The 18,430-nt window shown below is 39.0% G+C and overlaps 1 protein-coding gene across 1 annotated transcript; it reads left to right on the top strand.

The window, feature by feature from the left end:
* Positions 1–3,870: 3,870 nt before the first annotated feature.
* GHSR (growth hormone secretagogue receptor) lies at positions 3,871–7,661 on the top strand (the record flags this gene model as incomplete). The annotated part of the gene is made up of 2 exons (XM_081302704.1): positions 3,871–4,666; positions 7,357–7,661. The coding sequence occupies 2 exons, from the start codon at positions 3,871–3,873 to the stop codon at positions 7,659–7,661; spliced, it is 1,101 nt and encodes a 366-aa protein (XP_081158830.1).
* Between the last annotated feature and the right edge of the window lie 10,769 nt (positions 7,662–18,430).

Here is an 18,430-nt window from a genome sequence, read left to right as displayed (position 1 = left end):
ACCTAATTTGAGTTGATTTTTGTGTATGGGGAAAGTTGGGACCTAGTTTATTCTTCTATATAACTATCTATTTTTGCCAGCACCATTTATTGAAGAGACTGTCCTTTCTTCAATAGATGTAGGTTCTTGACACCTTTGTCAAACATTAGTTTAAAAACCGGGTTTATTACTATGTTCCATTGCTCTATTTGTAGGTAGGTATTCATGCTAGTACCATGTTGATTTGGTCAAGTATATCTTGAAGTCAGGCATTGTGATACCTCCAACTTGGTTTTGTTTTTTGCTCAGGATTGCTTTGGTTATTCTGGGTCTCTTGTGGTTCCACATGAATTCTAGGATTATTTTTTCTAATTCTGTGAAGAATGTTATTGGTATTTATTTTCCTTTTTGATTAGTATATTATGATTATACATAATAGTGGAATTCATTGTTACTTGTTTATACATGCACACAATATAACAATATAATTTGGTAATTTTTATTCCCTGGTATCTCCCCTTTTCTCTTCTCCTCCCCTAATCCCCTTCCTCTGTTCTCCTGGTTTTTCTTCTTTTACAATGAGATTCCCCCAACTTTTTTCCTTTTTCCTTTCTAACTTCCATATATGAGAGAAAACACAAGATCCTTAACTTTTTGAGTTTTGCTTATTTTGCTTCACTTACTGTTCTCAGTTTCCATCCATTTTCCTATAAATGACATAATTTTATTCTTGTTTATGGCTATATAAAACTCCCTTGTATATACATACCACACTTTCTTTATTCATTGGTCCATTGACAGATGCCTAGGCTGGTTCCAATGTTTGGCTATTGTTTACTGTGCTGCTATAAACATGGGTATGCATATATCACTGTAGCATGCTGACCTCAATTCCTCAGGATAAATACTGAAGAGTGGTATAGATGGGTCATATGGTGGTTCCATGCTAGACTTGTGAGGAGCCTCCATATTGATTTCCATAGTGCTTGTACTAATTTACCATCCCAACAACAGTGTAAATGTGTTCTTTCCCCTCATCCTTTCTAGCATTTGCTATTATTGAAATTTTTGATGATTGCTGTTCTAATTGGGGTGAAACGATTTGATTTGCATTTGCCTAATTGCTAAAGATATTGAAAACTTTTTCATATGTTTGTTGGCTATTTGTATTTCTTCTTTAGAGCATTTTCTCCATTTTACCCCATCTTATATAATACTGACTATTTGGGGATTTATTTACATAAACTATTCTTCATTTTGAGTTTGTCTGATGTTTTGCATTTCTAGCTGGAAGGCTATATAAATGACACTGCTCTTCCTTGGGTATATCTGTGGTGATGTTAGTTTTGATGTTTTGCTTAGACTGTTTTTGATTTATCTATTGTATTATCATCTATGACATCACCACCATAATCTTTTTCTTTAAAGAAAAAAAAACATGTATCCTATCTCTATCTACAGAAAGCACCATATTGCTGCAGGGGCCAAAATAATGTGTCTCTTCAAATGTACCTACAAAACTGAACTAAAGCTACTTGTATAACTACATTCTCTCCCTGGACTATAAGTGTATAGATGCAGCATTATCTGGAATTTATTGATTTTGTGATTCTCTATGCTTAGCACATAATTAAAGACAGTTTTATATATTTTACAATAAAATTTTGTGTTATAAATAAACATCAGTTTCAATAGTGCCTTTGCTTCGTCTTGATCATACAATACAGATTCATCTATATTTTAGAAAATGGTTGAGTTTATCTGCATCATGAACAATATTTTATTACAGTAGTTTTTTGAATTTTTTCATCTTTCTCTTCCCATTTATCAGCCATAGCTTTAGCACTGACTAGAAGTATGTCCTACAGTCTTTTCCTGATTCTCATTCTTTAACAATAACTTTATAATATTTTGATTTTTCAAGTTCTCTCTGTGTCCCCACACATAAACCTGATAATGTAGAGCTGGGAGTAGTGAGGCAGATTATTAACTAAAAAAAAAATCCTCTAAGTAACTGAAGGTTTGACTTGGTTGTAACATTTTTTAAATACTAGTTAGAAATAAAGTTTTTTAAAAGTCAATTTTGTCCAAAGTGTGTAACACAGCAGTGCATACAAGCTACTACATGTAGTCTATTCACCAGTATATGGTATGAATCAAATTTCTCTCTTGCAGTTCCTCATAGTGTGGGATCTTTCATGCACATGTGCACAATCCAGTGTTAGTTTTCAAGCGTCAACGACTTGAAATAATAAAGATCTTGCAAACCATCTGTCAAAGGCATGTGTAAGCATACTCCAGTATCTGAAAACTCTCATATGCATGTAATGGATTTTTATTAAAATCAGGGCTGATGAACACTGATGGGTTTGGTTAAGGCAGTGGATTGATACTCAAGTGTGCCTGGGAGAGGAGACTCTTCCCCTCTACTCATTGGAGCCCGAGAGAGGAAAGGAAGCAGAATACAACAGACACTAGTATGGCAATATGTAAATCAGTGGAAGTGTAACTGATGTGACTCTGCAATCTGTATACGGGGTAAAAATGGGAGTTCATAACCCACTTGAATCAAAGTGTGAAATATGATATATCAAGAACTATGTAATGTTTTGAACAACCAATAAAAAAATTAAATAAAAAAAAAAAAAAAAAAAAAAGAAAGTGCGGGCGGCTGGGCAGTATCTCCCGGGGGTGCTGCGGTGAAAGGCACTGACCGCTGGCCGCGGTGCTGAATACTTTCCCGGGCTGCCGGCAGGAACAGGCCTGTCTGGCTCCAGTTCTGGGACCCCCTGCAGTGGTTTTTACAATATTTTCGCAATTAAACAAACAAAACCTAAGTTCAGAAGGTTAAAGACCTGCCCCAAGGGAACACAGCTACTAAATGGCTGATATCTGTGCACGCTCGACCTGTACTAGTCTCACAGCCTCTTCTCTTCCTCTTACTACCTATTAGTTACATCTTCCTCTCCTTAGTTTACATCAGGCAAAGCTAATCCCTTATACTGCATGCCCCCTACCAACGCCAAGTTGGAGGTGTGTACAAAGACTGGGACCCAGGACAGGATTACTCATTCGTCTGGATCCTACCCTCTTCAGAAGTCCAAACCTAATGGATGATCCAACTCTGGTCTTCCAGATCTTGAACAAGGAGTCAGTCACATCTCTGAAATTTTTTCTCCTCGTGAACAAGATGGTGAAGCTCTTCCCAGGTGCGCTCCTATCTCCTCCAGTTCGAATACAATCACGAGGTCCTTCTTTTTGCTTCCTACCCCTTTCTCAAATGAGGGGGACACGCTTGCTTTTTCTCCCCACCAAGTTCTCAACCAACTCTACTCTTGTTGAGCAAGAACTCAGGTCCCAGCTACTGAAAGGCATGATCCCCTCCTCCGTCGCCACGTCCCCACCCCAACCCCCACTCCTGGAATGACCTGTCCTTGTGTGCCACGCTAGCGCCCGAGGCTCAGGAGAAAGCCACTCAAGCTCCAGCTTTGCACAGCCCCGACTCTGCGGAACTCCCGCGCTTGGACGCTTGGGGAAGTGCCAGAAGCAGCTAGAGCGAGACGGTGAATGCCAAGCGAGGCTGCTCCGGTGATAGGTATGTGTACGATCTTTGGTCAGAGGCTAGGTTGGGAGAAGGGGATTTGGAGGAAGAGGGTGGAGGAAAGGGGAGGTGCTAGAGAGAGCAGCGGGTCACTCTCCCTCTCTCCTCTCCTTTCCCTATCTCACCTTTCCACTAGACTTCTGCTTTTTCCGCCCCGGTCTTTCCTCTCCAAGCATCTTCCCTGCGCGCCCGCGGCTGCTGCTTCTTCTCACTCTCCCGCGCCTAAGGAGCCAACTTGATCCAGACTCAGCACAGTTGCGTCCCGGTGCCATTGAAGCTGAGCCTGCAGCATGTGGAACGCGACGCCAAGCGGGGAACCGGAGCCCAACCTCACGCTGGCGGACCTGGACTGGGATGCTCTCCCCACTAACGACTCCCTGGTGGACGAGCTACTGCCGCTCTTCCCCGCGCCGCTGCTGGCAGGCGTCACAGCTACCTGTGTGGCGCTCTTCGTGGTGGGCATCGCGGGCAACCTGCTCACCATGCTGGTGGTGTCGCGCTTTCGGGAACTGCGCACTACTACCAACCTCTACCTGTCCAGCATGGCCTTCTCCGACCTGCTCATCTTCCTCTGCATGCCCCTCGACCTCGTCCGCCTCTGGCAATACCGGCCCTGGAACTTTGGCGACCTGCTCTGCAAACTCTTCCAGTTCGTCAGCGAGAGCTGCACCTATGCCACGGTGCTCACCATCACAGCGCTGAGCGTCGAGCGCTACTTCGCTATCTGCTTCCCTCTGCGCGCCAAGGTGGTGATCACCAAGGGCCGGGTAAAGCTGGTCATCTTGGTCATCTGGGCCGTGGCCTTCTGCAGCGCGGGACCCATCTTTGTATTAGTCGGGGTGGAGCACGAGAATGGCACCGACCCTCAGGATACCAATGAGTGCCGCGCCACCGAGTTCGCGGTGCGCTCTGGACTGCTAACAGTCATGGTGTGGGTATCCAGCGTCTTCTTCTTTCTGCCTGTCTTTTGCCTAACTGTCCTCTACAGTCTCATCGGAAGGAAGCTGTGGAGGAGGAGACGCGGAGATGCAGCGGTGGGCGCCTCGCTCAGAGATAAGAACCACAAGCAAACTGTGAAAATGCTGGGTGAGTATCAGCGCACCCTCGGGCTTCCTCTCCCGGGCTCTCTCCTCTCCCTGCGTGCCTTCCCACTTCTCTCTGATTTCCAGTTTCTATTTATTTCTCCCCGAGTCTCTCCCATTCCTCTGGGTCTGTTTCTCTGTGTGTCCCACCCTTTCCTAACTCCCCCCTCCCCATTCCCCTCCTTCCAACCTTTTCCCCCTTCTCCTCCTGCCCCTGACCCTCTAGGTAATTGTAGTCTTGACATCTCTTTTAGTCTCTCTCTCTTTGACCTTTCTTCTTGTGTCTTCTTTCTCTTCTTCATGGGAAAAATGACCCACCTTTGTCATTCCCTAAAATCTATTTTATCTCAGCCCAGAAACGTTTCAAAACTGAGATATTTCACAAAAGGTGAGGTTAAGCTTCCTGCTTCAAATAGAATTTGTGTCATTCTATTAGACATTATTATTACTATGTGTATATAGGTGACCACATGACCAATATGATTCTGCAACCTGTACACTCAGAAAAATCAGAAATTATATTCCATCTGATTCAAATGTATGATATGTCAAGGTCATTGTACTGTCATGTGTAACTATTAAAACAAATAAAAAATTAAAAAAAACAAATAGAATTTGTGAATATCAAAGTTACATCAAGGAAAGCAAGCATTAAAGCTAGAAAGTATTCATTCAGTAGCAAATTTAACCAAAACCATGATCCCTTTGGATGATTCTGTTAGAGATGATTCATTCTTTTTTTTCAATTTTGTGATTTGTTTTCTGCCCTGCATTTTCATGGGAAAATCACATCAACTCTGTTAATCCTGCTGCTATTTATATGGCTTTGTAAGGAAGTCAGTGACAATCAGTGCTTAGGTCTCCTTATGTTTGATATCATGATTATCTGTCTTTCTAGGTGGCATAAACTAGGGTAAGGTAGAATAAACTAGAGTAAGCAGAGCTCCAACAGCAGAAAGGGAGACCATGGAAGCTAACAGGACTTACTGCCCTTAAATGGCCCTCCAGGAACATCTGGATGCAGTGTCACAACTAGTGTGCTGAATGTTTATTGCATGAATTCAACCTCTTTAAAGATGTGTGTTTGATACAGGTGAAGTAGCAAATGGAAACGTGTCCATATCCAAGCAAAATATTAATTCTGCTTGCTTTCTCAAAATCAGCATCTGATATTATGTTAGTTGGTGTTTTAATTAACATTTCATACCCATTGGCATATTTAATGCTTCAAAGAAGTTATTCCAGGATGGTTTCATATTTGTAATTTTATAAATCCAAGATCCTGCATATTAAAGTTATGAGAGTTTATTTAAGGAATGTCAGATTTTATTTCTAGACCAGTGATTCTCCCTATGTGAATCATGGATTGTAAACCTGCTTATGTCCTCCAGGGTACTCCAAGCTCTCACCTGTGACATTCTCGTTTCTGCTATGGTAGTTCAGTTGTAGTTCAGTTGTTACTATGTAACTTAGTTTTGAGAATAAGTTTAGTAATTTCCTACAGTTTTTTTTAAGCCATTAGTTGCCTCCTTGGTGTCTCAAAATCAATATTAATTTTCTTCTTACTTGACAATTGAAGGGGATCACTAAAGTAGTGCAAGGATTAAAACATTACTTTTTCCTTTGCTTTCTGAATTTTAAAAACTTACTCTAAAAGTTTAGAAGTCTTGGAAAAAAATCTTAAATGAGCAAAATGAAGTTTTGGATGGATGATAATGTTGATTAGTTTAAAGGCTTTTTCTACCTTATTTAGGTCTATTGTAGGTGACATAGACATCTCAGTGGTTTTTAATCTTGTTTCCAAAGACAGAAGGATTCCAAGTTTGAGGTGAGCCTGGGCAATTTAGCAAGACCCTGTAAAAAGGGCTGAAGATGTAGCTCAGTGGTAAAGCACTCCTGGGTTTTCAATCCCCAGTACTGCAAAAAAGAAAAAAAAAGAAAGAAAGGAAGGAAGGAAGAAAGGAAGGAAGGAAGGAAGGAAGGAAGGAAGGAAGGAAGGAAGGAAGGAAGGAAGGAAGAGTCAATCCTCTGTAAAACTTAAAAAAAAAAAAAAAGGAAGCTGGACAATGCGATGGCCCATTCCCCCCTCAGTCCCAGCCACTTAGGAGGCTGAGGTGGGAAAATCACTTGAACTCAGGGATTCAAGGCCAAGACCAGCATTGGCAAGATTGTAAATCCTCATCTAGGGAGAGGGGTGGAGAGGAGAAGAGAGGGAAGGAGAGAGGAAAGGAGGTAAGTACCCTGCTCTCCTTCCTACAGATTTTAATACTGCAAGTCCATATTATATCCAAGGAATCTATATTTTTGAAGCACCCAGGAAACTCTGATTCACAGATACGGTTGAGTACCTTACCTGATATATGTTTCTGTCCTATCTAACACATTTAAAATGATGGATTACTGTGAAAAATTGGCTTCAGCTGAGTCAATATGTCAACTCAATCACCAAATCAAATAGCTCAACTAGAAGTGACTGGGAAGTTCAGTAGGTATCTACTGTTGGTTTAGTCAGTCAGTCTTTGTTAAAATGGAAGAGGGGAAAAAAGAGCACAGCGTTCCTCCATGTCAAGAGCAGTACAGAGTGTTTCTCAGTGTCCACCTTATACATACTCAAAACCAACGAAGTTTTAAAAATAGAATGTCATCTGCAGTAACATTTCTGGAAGTGACGATCTCTCTCCCATTTCCTTTCAGCTGTAGTGGTGTTTGCTTTCATCCTCTGCTGGTTGCCCTTCCACGTGGGGAGGTATTTATTTTCCAAATCCTTTGAGCCGGGCTCCCTGGATATTGCTCAGATCAGCCAGTACTGCAACCTAGTGTCCTTTGTCCTCTTCTACCTCAGCGCGGCCATCAACCCCATTCTGTACAACCTCATGTCCAAGAAGTACCGGGTAGCGGTGTTGAAACTTCTGGGATTTAGTTCCTTCTCCCAGAGAAAGCTCTCCACTCTGAAGGATGAAAGTTCCCGGGCCTGGACAAAATCTAGTATTAATACATGACAGACACATTGCTGAGCAGTCATCGCTTATTATTCTACACTGGAAGCCATCGCACAGCGGAACTCGGGAGGAAAGCTGGAGGTCGGTTGGGGAATTAGGGACACTTGGATCTGGAAACCGTTAGGGGAAAGAAAAGAGAATTTGTAGGGCATGAGCAGTTTGGTTTGATTGTACACTCATCAGTGTTCTCACACGCTATTCCTGCATCTCTCCCCTCCCTCTATGATTTGCTTTCTGCAGCTGGTGCTTTGCAATTCAGAGAAAGGAAGAGGTCATAATTATTTGGCTAAATAGAATGACATTAAAATTTTAAAACATGACTTTAAAAAACTAGCAATTTTCCTAAAGCTCTAGAGCAGTGCTGTCCAAGAGAAAAGTAATACAGGTCACCTAAGTAATCATTATACAATGATTCATGAGAAATTTACATTCTATTTGTCACAGTAAGTCTTTGAAGTCCAGCACGTTTTCACACTTACCACTCACCTCGATCGGGCTATGAAGTTTTCATCAGTAACAGTGGATGCATTTAGATTTCATCAAATGTAATAGATGAAAAAGTAGATTCAACAGCTTAAATTATCTAAATACTCTTCAAAATTTTCCCATAGCTAAAAAAAAAAACAAGTTTTTTAAAAGGTGAGTTAAAATTAAAGATTCAGTTTTTCAGTTGTACTAGGCACATTTCAAGTATTCAAAAGTTGAATATGTTCACCATAGTTGACTATACTAAATAGGGCAGCTCTAGTGTATTTATTTTAAATAAAATTATCATTAATCTTACATAAAAGGTTTTTTTAAAGTTTACCCCTTCCCTGAATATTTATACAATGAATTAGCATAGCAGAATTTTAGAGTGACAAGTCCTAAAAAAACATACTTCAGTGTCCCATTTTTCATGTTTTGAAGAGAAAGGGATGTTAAGAGTGTATAAGATACATTTTTAAAGTAATTGTACATGTTAATATTCAGGAAATAAAATTTTACAAAAAGTGCAGGTAATCATAAACCATCTTACTTGGCTTAACAAAAATACTTAAGCCAATCATAAGGCTTTGGTTTGTGAATAAGAGAATAATTATAACTTATACTGGCAAGCTTAGAGGAAATGTAATGAACAGAAATTTTTGAAATGGAGAAGGCAGGCTCATGTGAAAGATTCAGAATCCCTAAATGTTACTGCATGCTGATATTCAAAACTTTTTAAAATCATGAAGTCACTTATTTCAAAATATCTATGCCATGTCCTGTCTCCAAATTAGTTCAGCTTTTTACATCCCTCTGCTTATCTGATAGATATGTTTATTGGAATTTTTAGTTTCCCTCTTAATCATAATTATGAATGAGTCGACACCTTCAATTAAATCTCATACATATCAGTTATAAAGATAAAAGTTTCATTTATATTAACATTGCTCCCTATATAGTCAACACTTTGCATTTTAAATGTGTTATTCCAAAAATGATTTCTTCATAATCCTGTGCAATACTACCATATAAATAGCTTCTCCCTAAGATTATTGGTTTAACTTACGGAACTAATTAAGTCATTTAGGGAAATGACTGCCATGATTGTTTTCCACCCACCCAAAGAAAAGATTACCTTGCTGAAATAATTGATTGACTATTTTTAGAATTATTTCTCTAGAGAAATATTTCTGAAATCTATTTGGACAATAAAACTGGACCATAAATTTGGTCTAAATATAGAACTTCAGCAAATTAATCTTTCAGTTATTTCTTAGAATCTCATTGATATTTTTAAAAAGTACACTGATGCATTAGGTACATGAGATATTATTAGGACATTTAGCATTATTATTCTAAGCAGTGCTCAGTAAATCCCAAAGACGAAATAAAAAACAACTTCAAAGCTTATCCTCTATCTCATAGTTGATTGCCTTGGAGAAAAACAAACCCACTTCTAATTAGTTTCTTCACCTACTCACTGCCCCCCTCCACCACCACCATCACCACTGTCCTTCACTGGTCCATCTGGGGAACTCAGAACTCAGCCGATACATTTAGAGAAAAGAATCTTTAATTTGTCTTTTCCAACCATTGCTTTTATTCTTGTAGCCTTATATTATTGTATTTCACATATTATTTAAGACTCAGGGAAAAGAGGAAATTATCCTGAGGAAAATTGTTTCTAAAGGTTACACAAACATTTAGTATATGCCTGCTATGTTCTAAACCTCTACAATTAACAAATCAAGGATTTTATTTATCTCTTGTGAGCTCACAATCATTTGAGAATTTGTTACAGTAGGTAACTGATAAGTATATTTAAATTACAAAGTAAACATCTCTAGTTATTCTGTATTAAATGGCTCCCCATGTTTCAAGGGGCTCTTTATTTCACCGTGTTGCATATTTGGCTCAACATAAATTCAAAATTGACTGCTCCCATGTGAACCAGTAAAATTTGTAGACACAATTAATGTGTTTGCTAGTGATGATCAAACTCAGAGCATTCTTTTTAATGTAGAGAAAACAAAGAAATTGGCTTCTTTTTAAAATCTGACCATGTTTCCACATTCCTGGTTAAATAGCAATGAGGTTTCTATCCCCACATCTTGCACTGTCTCAAAATCAAACGTTGGATCATTTTCATTTTAGGGAATGACTGTTATGTGAGCAAGAACTCTCCAATGATTTCTTTAAAGCAAACATTCATTGCCATGAGTTATTTAACTTTGGAAGTTTTGTGGTAATGGAATTTTAAAAAATGCTTCTAGTGCTTGGTCACAGCTTGAAAACCATCTTAGAGTCGTGTGTGTGTGTGTGTGTGTGTGTGTGTGTGTGTGTGTGTGTGTGTTGCTAGGAATTAAATACAACTACTCTGTCACTGAGTTCCCCCCTCAGCCCTATGGTGAACTTTCTATTGTAATGAAGATTGTTGTGGTGGGATTTGACTTCTAATACCAGTTTTTTTTTTCATGCAAATGCTTTTATTATAAACCTGAAATCATCATAACTTACAATTTTTAGTGCAACATTAACAGTTTCGGTTATTTTTTTTCATTTATCCTCATACTTGAATTTAATATTTTCAAAAACTGTGAGATATTTTGCAAGACTGGTGCCTGAAGACACTCTTCTTGTCTTTTAAAAAATGGTGTGTACATATTTAAAATGTGACATACATATTTACATATGTAAAATGTTTTTCATCAGAATGTATAAGTGAATAGCATAGAACTACCTTGTATCTAATGCAAATAATGTCGTTATAAGATAAAACTATGTCTAACATGGTTCATCAGCTAATGAATATCCTATGATTTTTTGCAAATTTAAATTACAGTATTAACCAGGATGTATAGGTGATTGTGAACAATTTTTTTTTTTTTTTACCCAGAAAATAAACTGCAAGTCAAAAATCAACAGAAAGCAACAGCTCACTGCTTTCTGGTCACATCACTTATATATTCACATGAATGAATTTATTCATGTTAATCCCTAGCAATAATCTTAAATTTGAAGCAGATGAGGAGGAAAGTGTGGATGAGGCTTGTTATTGAATTTTCCATTTACTCTAGCAGGATGCTGGAGCTCAGCCCTTTTGATTGGTAGAATTATCATCATCCTAAAGAAAAAAAAGAAAATAAGCTGCCCTGTTTACTTGCTTCCTAATTGTTTGGCTATTTACTAGAATTTCAATTAATATTTAATGTTGAAACACTGTATATATCTTTGCTCAAAGGACTGTCAACTAACCTTAAAACTGGCAAAATAATCAACACCTTCAAAACACATGCCTCATGTAAAAGCTCAGAAAGTTGGGCCCAAATGTTTCCAAATGTTCTTTCCACAAGAATTCTTTTCTCTCTAGCCACAGAGAATGTATCAGGGAAGAACCGTTTGAAAGATTTTGTAGTGTTTTAATATCTCAACTCCAAAACATATCCCTGGCTCAAACAAACACACAAAAAACTCTTAGCAACATAGATTTAGAATTCTAGAAAACATTTCCTAGTGTAAATAGAGCCAAACAGTATAACTTCCTGTTTCACTAATATATAGTGTAGTCTAGATTCACATAGATTTTATTACATAGTACTCGCTTGGTTGACTTGTATTGCCATAACGTGTCAGAAATGTTATGCTTTGCCTTTCTTTCTTTTTAAGGTTTTTGTGAAAGTTAAAGAAGAGTTTAATGTAGCTCTCATGTATCTTCTTATGAAATCAGCTTTGGTTTTTCTTCCTTTGAGTGTCCATAACCAAATATTTGCTTAATAAATATCTTTTTGAAGGGTGTGCTGACTTTTTTTACGTAGTGTCTGGGATATTTTATCTCACCTCTGGTCCCAGATCTAGTTTGTCCTTTAAGGTTCTGAAGTATACAGTTTACAACTATAAGGTGTTTGTTGTAATGAATTTTATTTCTTCAAGAGCTCCCAATACTTTATAATGAATGAACCACCGCCTGAATTTTAAAAAGTAGGGGACCCTGTGATGTACTGTGATCCCTCTCTAATCCTTGTAGCCTGCCCCTCACTAAACTGATACACCATTGACTCAAAGAACAGGAGCCCTTTGCCTTAGGGGAAGGGAGGCTTCCTGCTCCTCATGTACTCAGCTACTACTCATGAATGTTGGTTGGAGAAATGAAAGTTTAAAGACTAGATTACATATTACCCCAGCACTATCTTCTAGACATATGGAGTCCAGCAGTGTTTTAGTCAACTTTTTCTCCACTATGACCCAAGAGACCTGACAAGGAAAAGTTTTAGAGGAGGAAAAGTTCATTTGGGGCCCATGGTTTCAGAGGTCTCCGACCAGCTTCATTGCTCTCAGCTAAAGATGATGCAGGACTTCACGGCAAAAGAGTTGGTGAAGGAAAGTATCTCAGAACATGGCCATCAGGAAGCAGAGAGAGATGAAGCTCAGCTTATTAGGAACAAAATATATACCCCAAAGGCACACCCTCAGTAACCTACCTTCTCTAACCACACCCCACCTGTCTATAGTTACCACCCAGTTAATCCATCCAAATGGATTAATGCACTGATTACATTAGTGTTTTCATAACCCAATCACTTCATCTCTAAATTTTCTTGCATTGTCTTACACATTAGCTTTTGAGAGACACCTCCTATCTAAACCATAACAAGGGTTCAAAGCTACAATTAGAGAACCAATAAAGGTGGTCAATTTTTTTTAAAGAGAGAGAGGGAGAGAGAGAGGGAGAGAGAGAGAGAGAGAGAGAGAGAGAGAGAGAGAGAGAGAGAGAGAGAGAGAGAGTTTTTTAATATTTATTTTTTAGTTTTCGGCGGACAAAACATCTTTGTTTGTATGTGGTGCTGAGGATCGAACCCGGGCCGCACGCATGCCAGGTGAGTGCTCTACCGCTTGAGCCACATCCCCAGCCCAAAGGTGGTCAATTTTTATTTGCTAATTAAGAGACCTTAAGATAGTCTACTGCCTACCTAGCACCTGTCACTTTCTTTCAGGTTCATTCCCACATTCGACCCTGGGGTCAATCAACAAACACTGGGTGCTCCTTGCTTCATTTTGGGCCTCCTTTCTTAGGTGTTCTGCTACCTAGAACACTTCTCCAGGCATCTCTGTCTGCTATTGACCCCAACTGGGCAGACTTCTTCTAGCAACTTCATTGACCATGGAATTTACGAGAGGTTAGTAAAAGCTGCTACAAATTTAGCTTTGGCTGAAGCACTGACAAGGCACCATCAGGTTTATCAAAATGCCACCATTCTACTTTGTAGTAATCCCTTGGATCCTCTCCCAGGGGACATTTTGCACCTTTATTTATGAAATAAAAAAATAATAATTTCAGAGTGGGTCAGCAGGAGGAGGAAAAGGATGGAGATTACAGAGTCTTCTGGGTTCCTGACAGTCCTGGCCACAGTGTACCACCCAGACCTCATTTACTGCTTCAGAACCTGTATTGAATAACTTCTTCCTTTCAGAATTGTGTTAGGTGATGTTGTGTGGCAAAAATACCTAACAAGACCAACCTAGAGGAGGCAAAGTTTATTTGGGCTCATGGTTTCAGAGGCTCCGTCCATGGTGGGACAACTCCATTCTCTGGGCCAAAGGCGAGGCAGAACATGGAGTGAGGATGTGGCTGAGGAAGTTGCTCAGGACATGGCAGAGACAGAAGTGGGGAAGGGGCCACAGTTGGTGGAGGAAAGTATCTCAGAACATGGCCATCAGGAAGCAGAGAGAGATTTAGCTCAGCTTATTAGGAACAAAATATATACCCCAAAGGCACACCCTCAGTAACCTACCTTCTCTAACCACACCCCACCTGTCTATAGCAAATGCACCCTTCCAGGCCACACTACAGGCCATACTCCCAGTGACCCACCTCCTCCAGGCACACCCTTCCTGCCTACAGTTACCACTCAGTCCATTCAAACCAGGTGACAGCTCTCACAATCCAAATATTTTACCTCCCAATATTCCTGCATCAATACAGCAGCTTTTCGGGAGACCCTTCATATCCAAACTATTACACAAATTTAACCTCCAGGAACAAAGCACGTGGAGTACACATCAACTCAGAGGCCAAACAGTTGTAGAATTACTTGTGGCTGCACCATCTACAGCCATGTGACACTGGACAATCACTTCACATTAACCTCTCTCAGTCCCAGCTTGTTTACTAATAGGATAGGAATGCCAAAAATACTTGTTCTTTTCAACTGTTGACAAGATCAAACAACAACGCATGTACACCAACAGCATGTAGCACACAGAGGAGCCCAATGCATGTTGACTCTGTTCATTACCACAAGTGATCAGGTTGTTGACAACCTACTATTTCTAGTTTGAGTTTCTTTAAAGCAGAGCAAGAACTTAAGCCAGGTGTGAAGAAATGTGAATGTGGAATCCTTCTATAGCTTTAAGACATCTCTACCCAGCTTTTGAGAGTAGTTTCACCCATATCTGATTAAATGAGCTTTATAGTGACTTACCTTTGTAGAGCGTTTCCAGTGAATTCAGTATAGTTTTCAGAGAAACAGTGATTTTCTTTTTGCTATCACATTCCATCAGTTCATTTATATCTAATTAAGTAGTTACAATAACAAGTGCAGTTTGGCCTAGACAGATGTGGGAACAGACAACTTGTTACTTGTGGAGAAGTCGAGAGTGTGCTAGAGTGTGACTGTCTACCACACACTCCTCTAGTGTGGCCTGAACATCAGGGAGGGTCCTCAAGAGAGCAAGCAGACAGCATTGGACACCAGCGATAGATTAAAGAGCATATCTAAGCCCTTTTTAGAAACACAATAGGGAGGATGGTCGGTTCCCTTCATACAGAAGAAATCCAAGCACATGACAATTTATTATATATTTCATAAAGAATTAGGAGTCCGAAGCTTCCCAACACAAATGGTAAGGAGAGGGAAATGCTAAATATCCTGATTTGATCATCACTGTCCTCTTTACTCTTTACTGTCCTCTCTTGTCACACATGGCTCTCACTGTGGCCTTCAAGATACTGAAGGCCTCAGATTTCCAGTCAGCTGGGTTAGTGGGAAGCAGGGAATATTCTAGATCAGGTGTCCATGCCATAGGTGCAGGAAATAGAGGTAGAGTTGCCCTCCTTCAGAGGATCCACTGAACATTTTTGTTACAATGGTAACAAGTTTTCAGTTTTGGTATAAATCTAACCAGGTTAGTGATTATTTTAAGAAAGCTTCACCTGCTGGGTGCAGTGGTGCACACCTATAATCCCAGCAGCTCAGGAGGCTGAGGCAGGAGGATTGTGAGTTCAAAGCCAGCCTCAGCAACTTAGTGAGGCCCTAAGCAACTTGGTCTCTAAATAAAATATTAAAAAGGCTCAGGGATGTTGCTAAGTGGTTTAGCACTCCTGGGTTTGATCCCTGGTACAAAAAAAAAAAAAAAGCTACACATAAAGATAACCATTTACACATCTTGCTACAGAAAGTCCACTTACATTTTAGTATGCACAGCATAGTTTTCCATTTAAATGAAGTGATTTCTCTCTCAAATTAATTTTACTCATTTTGAGTTCTATAGTTCAATTTGTATCGATGCCATCAGACAATTGAAACAAAAGATCAGCTAATCTCCCTAATGGGTTGTTTTTCATCCAACTGATGGACTTGACGTGAAGCTTTTGGAAGTCTTCCTGCCATAGTGAAATATTTTACATTATTGAGAACATAATTGCAATTTGGGTTAAACAGTTCTCCATTAAAATTGGATGTATTTGGGGCTGGGAATGTGGCTCAGGCGGTAGCGCGCTAGTCTGGCATGCGTGCGGCCCGGGTTCGATCCTCAGCACCACATACCAACAAAGATGTTGTGTCCGCCAAAAACTGAAAAATAAATATTAAAAAATCTCTCTCTCTCTCTCCTCTCTCACTCTCTCTTTAAAAAAAAAATTGGATGTATTCATTCTGGAGTGATAATACAAATAAAAATTGGGTGGGTCATAGTGTCAAGATAACAATGTTCTTATCAACTTTCAAATCCTGAGGAAAAGACAACAGAGTTTGGAACTGATTGTGGTCCCCACTGATTCATGATTCATCCCAAGAAGTTGTGATATTGTAACAACTAAAATGAAAGCCAAAATGCCAAAATTTATTAAAAACACACCCATACGTCTATATGCACAAACACACACAGAGCAACTGAAACACAAGGTAAAATATCTCAGAATGGCAGTACCCATGTTCTCTTTTGTTGTCCATTATCAATCAGAGTTCAGAAATGCTTGTGGTTTTAAAGAATAACTTTATAATTAGTATCCTAAAATGGGATTGTGAGTCTCCTAATTTGATTGTCTTTTTATTAAAATCAGTTGAAAACTTTGATTAGAATAGTCAACCAATGGAGTACCAAAAAACTTAAAAACTAAAAACCAGCTTTTGAAGCCTTAGAAATGTGCAAACTTGCAAAAGGAAAACATTATAATATATCCCCACAAAATGGGGAGAAACTGAACAAATTACATGCTGAGGCCTCAAAAGGGTTATTGATGTAATTTTTCAATTCCATAATTGATTTTTAGAATATTTCAACATTTAGGTTGTGGCTTTTGAAGGAATGAAATTGAGAATGTCTAAGATTTTTAAAGATCTAAACATGGTAAAATATTCAAAAGACTCAAGGAGCCAACCTTTTTGACAAATTTTGTCATATAAAAATACTTGTGTGAGAGAAGTCTTCTGAATCGAGACAAAGTAACAGTGTCTGCTTAAAAAAAAAATCTCAGACCAAAATGAAGCGTTTCAATAACAAAAAAATAACAGAAAACCATTCCTCCTTGGAATCGGAATTTTCTCTGAGCTTACTGAAAGGCGTAATCAAAGGTTTTGAATTTCAAATTTATTAATCACAAATGCAACATAGATTTCAAGAAATTTTATTAAAAATGAAGATGAGGTTGAGTTGAAAAATTGCATTCCTAGTAGAGATAGCAGTGATAACAGCATTAGAAATAGATATGGCATAAAAAAACCTGATTGAAATATGTAAATATATGCCAACAATAATTTTCTCATTTATATTACTGTTTAAACATTCACATAATTAATTGGAGAAGTCTTTTGATTTCATGAAACAGAATTTTTTTTAAATTTTGATCTATTTATCCATTTATTTATTTATTTATTTATTTTTGAGACAAGACTTGCTATAGTGGCCGGCTATGTTCCCAAGTTGGACACCTGAGACCCTTCTGTCTCAGCCTCCCAAGCAACTGGGACTTTAGGCACCTGCCTCTGTGCCTGAGACTGGCTTCAGATTTTATTTTTTAGAAAGAACTTTGAAAACAATTTTTAAGTAGAGCTATTTTAGAGTTCCACCAACAAAACAACACTAATTTGTTAGACAATAAACTAAAACTTTCATAATCAGATGCTTCATTATTTTGGTATTCACTTTCACTCTCCAAAATGTCCTAGTTTAAAAAATAAATTTTGTTGTCATTTGATTTTAAAGTTATGCTTGACTTCTACAGCAAAAAGTACCATGATCTTCTAGTGACACTTGCCTTGAGTGAGGGAGATCATTGTGGGGCATTTTCTAGTGTTGGTGATTCTTGCTGGAAAACTCTAGTACATTTAACTAAGAATCCCACCTTTCCTCATATGAAAGAAAAATGATAATGTGATAATAGTGTAGGCAGTGTCAGGCTCTCAGGGAGGATTTTCCCAAAGGTTTCCCATACTGCTGTTGTGATAAGGCAAAGATTTCCATTTAGCCTAGGGAGCCAAGAATAAGAGTCGATATCAGATAAAAATCAATGTCACCTGAATTCTGTGATTTCAATCACTGTGTAACCCCCTTTATCAGTTTCTTGCTTCCTCTATCTTTTTCTATCTCTGCACTTGCACTAAAGAGCTTCAAGATGTGAAGCATTGATGGGTAAAGAGAGGAGGAGCAGGAGAGATTGACCATCTCCCCTGGCACCTATGGTAACTAATAGGCAGCCAGTCTTGTGTCACAGGAAGATCTGCTGGGTGGAAACTGGCCTTGTGAAGATGCAGCTCTGTAGGGGAGGCTGCTTTGGGCTTGACTCATTCTAAGCACCAGATTTTGGCTCTCACCAACTGATTTCTGTCAATGTTTTCTCAATTTCTGGTCCCTTTACCACTAGACCATCTCAACCACTCACTCCCAAGGTTATACAGTGGATGTTGGCATTGCTATGGACGGCTCCTCCTCTGAAATTTTGCATTAACTATCCTATTCTGTGACCACAGCCTTTTACCATTCCATGTATTTCAGCAATTATTCCCTGTACCCAGTTCTTTAATCTC

Source organism: Spermophilus citellus (genome assembly GCF_964194105.1).
Source record: "Spermophilus citellus genome assembly, chromosome: 7".
In the NCBI taxonomy this organism is placed as follows: Eukaryota; Metazoa; Chordata; class Mammalia; order Rodentia; family Sciuridae; genus Spermophilus; species Spermophilus citellus.
This window is presented reverse-complemented; position numbering and strand designations above follow the sequence as displayed.